Raw genomic sequence first — 10,000 nt, forward strand, 5'->3', positions numbered from 1 at the left:
GAACAAGGAACACGGCTGTGCCCACATCTGCAGAGAGACCCCAAAGGGGGGCGTGTCCTGCGAGTGCCGTCCAGGGTTTGAGCTGGCCAGCAACCAGAGAGACTGCACATGTATGTAACCGCCTCTTTCTCTCTTTATCTCTCTATCTCTCTTTTTTTCTTTCTTTCTTTCTCTATCTTTCTTTCTTTCTTTCTTTCTTTCACTTTCTATCTTTCTTTCTTTCTCTCATGTCTCTGTATGTAACCGCCTCTATCTTTCTTTATCTCTTTCTTTCTTTCTTTTTCTCTCTCGTTCGTCCCTCTCTCTGTCTGTCTATATCTCTCTCTGTCTTTCACTTTCTCTATATATATTCCCCTTTCTCTCTCCTTCCTGTGAATTGACTGAGACACACACACACACACACACACACACACATCACATTCATCACCCTTTACACACGTTTCTAAAAAAGCTTATGACCCGCAGTCGTCTCTGTCAAGCCTGTTGGAGTGTGCAATAATATGTGTGCTCACACTGAAAGAATCTAGTCAATGATTTAAGGTTGATCACCTCCATCCCAGAGGATCCCTATCTGTCCAAATCTGCTGGTCTCAGTGGGTTGTTTTTTTCTTTTGAGGTGGGTGGATGACGGGAGGCAGTTAGTTCCGCCAGCTTCTGCTCTTGAAAAGGCCCTCCTGAAGCTCCTGAAGAAGCCACGGGGAGCACAGACGCTGATTACCGTCTGTTTGGGTTGGATCCGGTGGGCTCATCATCACACCACTGCTCCTCCTCAGCGTTGCCTTAAATTCTCCACCACCATCCCGAGCAGAAGAAAGCATTTGCACAGACATCATCATAGAGTAGGGGAGGGGGGGGGGGGGGGGGTGACGAGGGGGAGGGGAAGGGGGGAAGGTTTTTTATTAGTTACACTTTGTTTGGCAACACACTGTGTTCCACTAAAAAAGAAACAACGAGGAGTGAAATATTGCGAAATCTGGCAACCCCTCTCTTTTCTGCACTGTCTCAAGTGTTAAAGAGGGACTCATGTATGTTTGGGTGGGTGCAGGGGGAGGCAGAGGGGTGTTGTGGAGTCTGGTAACGGTGGAAACAGGGGTCAAGTGCGCCGCCTTCCTGGTGGTGTTTGGCTGGGCGACTGTGGAGGGTAAGCGGAGGGTAGGCCAGTGTAGTCCAGCACAGAGCTTTACTGCTTCGCACACAGCTACAGATGTTGCCATTGGGGCGAGAACAAGGAGGAGTTGGATATGTGATCTCTGTCTTTCTTACTTTCTTTCTCTCTCTCTCTCTCTCTCTCTCTCTCTCTCCGACTCCCGTCATCCTTCTATAACTTACATATCTTCAGTCTGCCTGTCTTTCTAGCTCTCCCTATATTTGTCCCCCTTTCTCTCTCTCTCTCTCTCTCTCTCTCTTTCTTTCTCTCTCTCTCTCTCTCTCTCTCGTGTGCTCTCCCTCCAGATAAAACATCCTCCCCTTCCAAAACACTTGCTGGTCTCCCCCTTTAGGCCTCCGAGGCACACTAAAAGGTCATAAACATTAACACACTTTTGATTCAGCCGCTCTGGGACCGGCCCAAAAGAGCTGCCGGAAAGCATGAACACTTCGGCACTAAATCTTTCTCTCTCTCTCTCTCTCTCTCTCTCTCTCTCTCTCTCTCTCTCTCTCTCTCTCTCTCTCCCTCTCTCTCTCTTTTTGTCTTTCTCTCTTTCTCTCTGTCTGTCTACTCCCTCAGTCTCTGTTTTCTCTCTCTTTCTCTCTTTCTCTGTCTAACCAAATCAAGCAATGCTTTATTGGCGCAGAGATCATATTCACTGCTGCCAAATCCTTTTGTATGACATAAGAGAACACAAGTTAAACATATGTTGTAAATGACTGCAAATGTCATATGTCAATTTTATATTTGACATTGCGCTGACGATGTAACTATGATTAACTATGAGAGAAAGATAGATAGTTAGATAGATAGATACTTTATTGATCCCCAGGGGAAATTCAAGAAATCATCAGCCAAGCCTCAGTAGCATAAAATGTCAGCCATTTTGCCTCGCATCTCACTACTCTTGGTTCCACTATGCCCTGTCTATGTTCTTTCTGTATCTTGTCTGCTTCTCTGCATCTTTCTTTCTTGTCTTGTTCTTATGTGTCTCCCTCGGCACTCTCTGCCTCGCTGTCTCTGTCCACCTATGATGCCCCCCCCCCCTCCTTTTTCTCTCTCTCCATCAGTCTTTCTGTTTTGGGAGCATTATGACTCCTCTTTCTCTCCTCTTTCTGTCTCTTCTCTCCGATCAGATTAGACAGGCCTTTGAGAGGGTGCATAGTAATCCCTATAGTGCATATCTCCATCTATCTCTCTGCCTGTTTCTGTCTTTCTCTCTCTCTCTCTCTCTCTCTGTTGAGTGTGCTTGCCTATCTCTGCTGATTTGTCTCAGCTCTTGGCCTGTGCTTGTACTGTCAGCGCTGGAAACATCCCTCAAAATAATACAAAACGGCACAGAGGGGATGCTATGTGTTTATAATAAGCAGTAACTGTGCTGTGTATGTGTGTGTGTACATGTGAATGGAAGAGAGAGAGAGAGAGAGACAAACAGAGAGAGAAACAGAGAGAGAGAGAAACAGAGAGAGAAACAGAGAGAGAGAGAAACAGAGAGAGAAACAGAGAGAGAGAGAAACAGAGAGAGAAACAGAGAGAGAGAGAAACAGAGGAAGACATTTCAAGTACTGTACTGTCAGTTTTTAATTGCATTCAAAGCTCAAAGCAGTGTAGTTTATGCAAGGGATTGTGTGCTTGTATATGTGTGTGTGTGTGTTTGTGTGAGGCTCCTAAAGTGTCCCATGTCCCTCACAATCATTATATGCCACCAGTGACATGTCACTATGGAAACGGCGGCTGCCAGCACACATGTGATGACACCGAGACTGGACCAGTGTGTGGCTGCCACCAGAAATATGCCCTACACTCTGACAGCAAGACCTGCATCGGTGAGTAACACACACACACACACACACACGGATGGAGAGGAAATGCCTTGTCATGTAGTGATGATGAACTGAGACTGAGAGAAACTCAGTCAGCACATTTGATTCAAACACATACGCTCTCTCTGTCTCCCTTTTTCTGTCTCTTTACATATGCACTATACACATACATCTACACATAAATATATACATGTTCATATATACACACCTACAGAGAGACAGAGAGAGAGAGAGATAGAAAGAGAGAGGGGGGCGAGCGAGAATTATCCCTGCAACACTTTCAGAAGCAGAAAAGGGGCATCAGATTGCAGTTGTCTTGTGAACAGCTACGGGCCAGTGCCTGGCTGGGCCGATTCCCGAGTCAGAGTAGTGATGAACAGCACACACCCCTTCCCCTACACCCCCAACCCAACCCCAGCATCGTAGTCAATTCCAGGTCAGACATCCATTTCACAAGATCCACTGAGTCCCGGCGTCCTACAGAGCTGCACTTGGCAAGCCTAGCCCGGCTGTTTAGACATGCATGTGCCTGACCTTCACAGAGACCTTTCAGCTGGGTAGAAGCCAGTGAAACGCAGACCTGCAAGGCACGGTCCACCTGGGCCAAAATGTCCCCAGATTTCCAGGGTTCCTCATTAGGATAGGAATAGATGAGCAGGTGAATCAAACGTTCCCATTTGCACCATTTGCACTCAGACTTAGATTTTCTTTTTTTTTTGGATGGCACTAATGTGGTCATTCATCTTTCTCTCTCTCACACACTCTCTCACTCATTTTCTCTCTCACTCCCTCTTGCTTAGTCACACACACACACACACACACACACACACACACACACACACACACACACACACACAAATAAACTAACCGAAACTCAAAAGTGTTAGAGTAGAAAATGAGGCCGTTAATGTGTCATAGTCCTGGCCCGAGCTTCAGTAGCATGTTTGGGGAGGGGTGGAAGGGTGGGGGGTGGGGAGGAAGGGAGATGGGGTGGCCACTGGGAAGTTAATCACCCAGACATCCGCGGCTGAAAAACACATTCATCATCCTCATTACGCCAGCGAAAAAAATGAGGAAAAATACAAAAAAGGGGAGAAAAGAGCTGCCCATCCGCCGGGCTGAGCACTGACACGTTTTCCAAAGGGGAGGGGGTTTAAAAAAAAACCATTTAGCACACGCACCACACCACCACAGCAGCTGTGTCCAGGGGCGATAAAAAACTTTTTTATTTGCTGAAGACAAATGGCCAATTCCAGGTAAGTGGTGGTGTGTCATTTTTTGCTTATTTTTTTTCTTCGTTCCTTTCCTCCGCTCCAGTGTCATGTTTGCCTTGGACGCAGATCTTTTTTTTTTCTTTTTTTTGCCTTTCAATTTCTGTACAATTCCTTACTCCACTTTTTTTGGGAGCTATGTGGAGAAGGTCTGGGGGTTGTGGGAGATGGTGGAAAGGCTTCCAAGATGACTGTGAGTGTCGTTGAGAGGTGCGTATCGATCCCCCGTGACCTCTTCCTGGCTAAATGAGCTTCAGAAAACGCTGTTTCAAAATCCAGACGCCTGAAGAAGTCCATTACCAAAGACCCTTTGGAAGGCTTTTTGTGCCTGTGTGAATTTTTATGTCCTGATTGAAAAAAAAGATTTTTAAATAACCATTCATCATCTCTTTGAAGATATAGTAGGTGTGTTTGCATGTGTGTGTATTTATATATGTGTGTGTGTGTGTGTGTGTGTGTGTGTGTTTGAATACACTCGTGTACGACCAAAAATGTTCCAGACAGTGTCTGCGCGGCAAGTAGAGTGCCTACATTTCAGCAGCAGACCTTGGCCGTTCGTTGAAGCTATTCCTCTTTTTTGTCGACTACAAGTTTTGCGGTTGGCTCCGACACACTCGCGTTGGTATGTTACTTATGGGGTTACCATGAGTCGTTCTGACAGGTCCGTGCTGTTTAGACTCAGGCCATCAGTCATAGCCCATGCTGTCATGCTCAGCACACGCAAATGGACGGCGAGCCCATTTGCAGGACGCTTTTAACGCCCGCACCTCACCCGCAGGGGTGCGTCTAATTAGTTCCATTCGATGCTGCGGCCAAAGAGTGTTGAAACGCGAATGTCACAATTCGTCTGACGCACTTACTGTAAGAACATTATGTGAAGCCTCTATGAAGGAGGGAAAAAGGCAGGGGAGATTTTTGTTAATATTTTTTTAGGGAGATTTTTTTTTATTTGTACTTCACAAAGAGACTATTTTTGTGATTGTTTTATTTGTCAGGTCACAAATATCTACAAAATGGATGTCAAAAGTGGAGCCTTCTGTTAAGGCCTTTGCATTTGGTTTTGTTTGTATTGCGTCTTGTTATGACTGTTATGACTGAATATTGCACTCACATGTCTCACATGTACTGCTGTTTGTGAAACCAGTGGAATAAATCTTTGATATTGCCGTGTACTGTCTTTCCTACTAAATCACCCTAAACTACAGTGTGTGTGTGTGTGTGTGTGGGGGGGTCCTACCCCCACCACCATATCCTCTACCACCCATCTCCCTTTCCCCCCTCTCCTCCTCCCACATTTCCCCCAGCACTCACTGACCCTGAATTGACCTGGAAGTGTTTCCCCCGCACTGCCCTGTTGTGCTCAATCATGGTTTTCCTTTCCAGCACTGGAAGTGAAGCAGCCTGGACCATCTGAAGGTGGGGTGAGCCGGGAGGGGGGGGTGTCTGCAGGGGTCAAAGGTCACCCGGAGTGAGGAGATATCCCTCCTGCCCCCTCCTCTCTCCACTATTCCCTATCATGGACCCCACATGGATCTTACTCTTCTCTGTCTGTTTGTAGACATGCTCTATGGGACTCCTCTTCCCCTCTTTGTGCAATGCTCTAAAATGTCCCCCTTTCTTCCCTTGCTCCTGTTTGTAGTGTCCTCATAGGTTTCCCTTGGCTCTTCCTGTGTAACACTCTCATAGGTCCTCCACTTCTTTGTGCAGTGCTTTCATAGGTTCTTCTTCCTCCCCCTGTGTCTCGCGATGTCATAGGCTTCTTACTCCTCTTCCTCCTACTTTCTGGTGATAGTTACTGATTGCCTGTCTTGTCTGAGCATTGTTTTTCAAATAAAAAAAAGAAATATTCAAGGGTGATTCAGAGCTTTTGGAAAACAGTGTGACTAAAGCAAAGAAAGAATTGGGAAAAAAAGAGACAAACAAACTCCACTCGAGCAAACATCTCAATTGCAGCCTGATCAAACTGAAGAAACCCCCTAAGACAATTCAAAACACAGCCAATCAAAAGGCCAAAGAATGAAAAATTTGATCTGAAAATACGTCCCGCTGTCCTTGATTCCCGGACGTGCCCAACCCAGCCTCCCTCCCACAGTCCTGTCCTCCTCTGTTCCCTCCGCCCCCGAAAGAGCAAGCCACACCACCCGACGACTCACCCACCGACCCCCGTCCACCTTCGTCCTCCTCCACTCCATCTCTCATCCCTCTCTCCTTTTTGCACTTAGAGTTGAGTCCACTCATCCTCCGTTTTTTTTTTTCTCCCACTCAGCCCATGTCTCGGACCCCACGCCTCTTGTCATGCTAGCAGCATGCACCCCCTTCCCTCTCCCTTCTTCATGAGTCTGTCTGGCTCTATGTCATCTTCCCCCGCTATCCTCTGTGTCTCTCTTCCTGACCCTCAGCTTGTGCCCTCTCTCCGTAACACACTACTCTCATCTGTCTGCATGGGAACAGTGTCTGCATTTCTACCTTTTATTTTAATTATGTTTGTTTTGTTTGCTTTTGGGTTTGTTTTCTACTTTTTTACCGACCGGTAACCCGTGAATAGTAATCCTCCCCCTTTTGCTTGTTGTGCACCAAATTCCTTGTCCATTATAGAGGTAGAAAATTAATGATTAATTATTCATTTCTCCCTTATTCCCCAAAGTTGTTCCTCTATTTTACCGTTGTGTACTTTTTTGCCCATTAACGCCCCCAACCCCCCCCCCCCCTCCCCCACCACCACCTCCACATAGGTCCACATAGTCAGGATTCTTTCATTTCTTAGAAACTTCACCCTCCCCCTTTACCAGCAAATAGTCCCAATCCTCTCCTGAAATGGACACACACTTGCATACACACACACACACACACACACACACACACACAGTCAAACATACACAGTCACACATAAAAGGCACAGTTGTGCCTTATTTTAGAGAACACTTAAACTTCTTTCTTTTCTCACCCACGTTATCACCCTCTATTTTTGTGAACCACTCGCCAACCAACACGCACATGGACGCACAGACACACACACACACACACACACACACACACACACACACGCTAGACTTTTAAGTGTAGAACCATCACATAACACACCTTCTGCACGAGCAGGAAGTCCTTTCTAATGCTATTTTGTAAAGTGAGTTGTCCATACAGTGCCCCATCCACCCCTTTATCAGAATCTTCCCAGATTACCCACTGTCAGGTTCTGGCCTCTTTAGACTCCTACTAACCCATGCCTGCCCATTCCCTTCTCTGCTGTGTCAGAAATGTGCATGCCACTGTAACTACGGCGACCTGCCCGCTCGACTGCTGCCATTGCTGTCACCTGCTATCTGCTACTGCCGATTGCCCCATCCACCCCCACACCCCTTCAGCCAATCGCTGCCAGCCACTGCTCCGCTTGGGAACCATGTTCTCCTGCGTTGACTTGACTGTCCAAGCCAGTTGTGATGTGTTCCATAGACAAACAGGCAACCAGCACTGTCCCCCAGACTGACATTCAACTGTCTGCATGCTCTACCTCTCTCTTTCTCTCTCTTTGTCTCTCTTTCTCTCTCTCTTTCTTTCTTTTCTTCCTCTTGCTCTGTAATCTGTCTTTCTCTCTTTTGTTCTCTCTCAGTCTATCTCCATCATCCCTCGCCTAGCGTTCCATTTCTCCCATGTCTCTTGCACTATGGGAGGCGATTGTACTTGGTTCATGGCTTCTTTCCAGTTTGTCATCATCATCCCCTGAAGCTCCCCCCGTCCTGTTTTTGTAGTGTTTTTATATTTGTTTTCCATCACTCTGTCCTCCTCTCCACTGGTCTTGTCTCTTCCTCATGCAGTTTGTCTCCGGCCAAGTAGTGTTCATCCATCCATCCATCCATTCTTCCTTCCATCCATCCTTCCATCCATCCATCCATCCATCCATCGCTTCTGCTCTTCTTTATCTCGTCCTCTGTTCTGTCTCTGTCCTCATGCTTTTCTGTTCTTTAGCCAGGGAGTTTCTGTGTCAAAAGACTGGTCGTTTGATATGGAAGACAGGGACTACAACGGCGACATCGGCAACGTCAGTGCCCCCTCCCCAGTCCACCCTAACACCCCCTCCTCTGTCATACCTATCCCACCCCATCCTTTCCTTCACTACCCCAAAGTGACCCTCTTTTAAAAAAAAACAAAAACAAAATGTCATCCCCCTCCTTCCCTTCCAGTCAGTAAATATGTAATGATAATTTTAATAATGAATTGTTCTTCTCAATTTTGTTTGGAAAGCAAAAATTTGGGAGATTTTATTTTATTTTAATTTGGAAAAAAAAAATTTGAATTTTTATTTTGTCATTTTGATTCACCGGTGGGCTTTAACACTCTAACAGGGATATTGGCGCTTCTTCACGGCTTCTTGCTTCCTGGCTTTGTTTGTTTTTTTATTTATTTCATTTGATTCGGTTTTTTTCCATTTTGGTTTGCTCCAATGCCAAGAGGACCGGGCTGTCTTTGGCAGGCGGTGGACATTAGCTTCTCATTAACCAACTGCTCCCTGTTTGTCCCCTGTCACTTGTGTTTTAGAGAAAGATGAGGCTGCAATTGAGAGCTCTGAGTTCAATGCCACGTCACTAGCTGATGTGGACAAGCGGGTGAAACGGCGGCTACTTATGGGTAACTCTTTTCTTCCTCTTTCTATGTGTTGCCATGGCGCTTGTGCTTGTTTTCCCCCTTTTCCTATCTCACCCTTTTTGATCTTCTTTTTGGTGTTTTAATTTTTTAAATTTTTAATGTATTTTTGTTCTTTTCTTTTTGTTTTATTGGTTTCGTTGAATTTTTTGTGGGTTTATTTGTTAACCCTTAAGGTTACACAGTGTCAGTGTTTTGTTGTATCTGACCAAGAAAGAAACTCAAAAGATGCCTTTGTGGTTCCCTACTCTGCTACCAACTCTCCATCCAGTCCCAACTCATCTCCTGGAATTGTACTGTTCCATACTATGTAGGTTATTAGAACTAACCCAAGTCCTTTCCTGCTATGTGCCATCCCAAAGGTCTTATGGGTAGGATTCTGTACTTCTCCTTTGCCTCGTCTAAAAATAAAATAGGTAGAAAATTCATACTTCACCATAGTAAACTATACAGACTTCCTGGACAATGACAGTTTGAGGAGTTGACAGATCCGTCCCATAATATCCTTGGCTTGCCATAGCTGTCCCTCCAGAGGGAGATGTGTTGTCTCCTTGTGGTTTCTCTCAGTGGTGGACAATGGCCAGTAGAATTTCAACCCTCCCTAGTGCCCCCACCCCCTTTTGAATCTTCTCCACTAACCACACATCCCTCAGTAATGCTGAAACCCCATTCAGTCTTCTTGTCAGACTCCCCCCTCAGGGTCCACAGCTCTTGATGCTTGATGGCCTAGCCTAGAGTTAGCATTAGCCTTAGTTCTCTAAGCCATGGCCTTGGGATGTGATTTTGTGTTTGCAGTAGGAATATTTCTGAACCTCCCTGCAGCCTGGAGGTCGTCTTGGCTGGGCTGAAGGGGATCTCCCTACTCTATGGAGCAGTTGTGCTCAATCTTCCTCATCATGATCCACTCTCTCAAAAGGTCCTGGTTTGCATGTCTAGTAGTTTGCATGCCTGGCTAACACAGAGATGCCTCTGAGGGTGTCTGTGTACTTAAAGAGGTCCAAATGAAGAGGAAGATAGAGCACATCTTATCAAGAGTGGAGAGCAGACAAAAGTTCAGCCTTGTTTTATTTTCTAAATCAATTTTACTCAGTATGTCAACTGTACCTCTTGGTTCAACAGTT

The 10,000-nt window shown here is 45.9% G+C and overlaps 1 protein-coding gene across 1 annotated transcript in view; it reads left to right on the forward strand.

The window, feature by feature from the left end:
* scube1 (signal peptide, CUB domain, EGF-like 1) overlaps positions 1 to 10,000 on the forward strand; it is a 100,368-nt gene that overhangs the window by 54,217 nt on the left and 36,151 nt on the right. Inside the window, exons 5-6 of the mRNA XM_076297223.1 lie at positions 1 to 110; positions 2,857 to 2,973. The exon at positions 1 to 110 is cut by the window's left edge and continues 16 nt beyond it. Of these exons, the coding sequence (XP_076153338.1) occupies positions 1 to 110; positions 2,857 to 2,973 (227 nt within the window). The remainder of the gene's footprint in view (positions 111 to 2,856; positions 2,974 to 10,000) is intronic.

The sequence above is a fragment of the Alosa pseudoharengus genome, unplaced genomic scaffold (genome assembly GCF_046254945.1).
Source record: "Alosa pseudoharengus isolate Yale_2024_CS ecotype anadromous, Long Island Sound unplaced genomic scaffold, YU_APseudo_1.1 YU_APseudo_1.1_scf_20, whole genome shotgun sequence".
NCBI lineage: Eukaryota > Metazoa > Chordata > Actinopteri > Clupeiformes > Clupeidae > Alosa > Alosa pseudoharengus.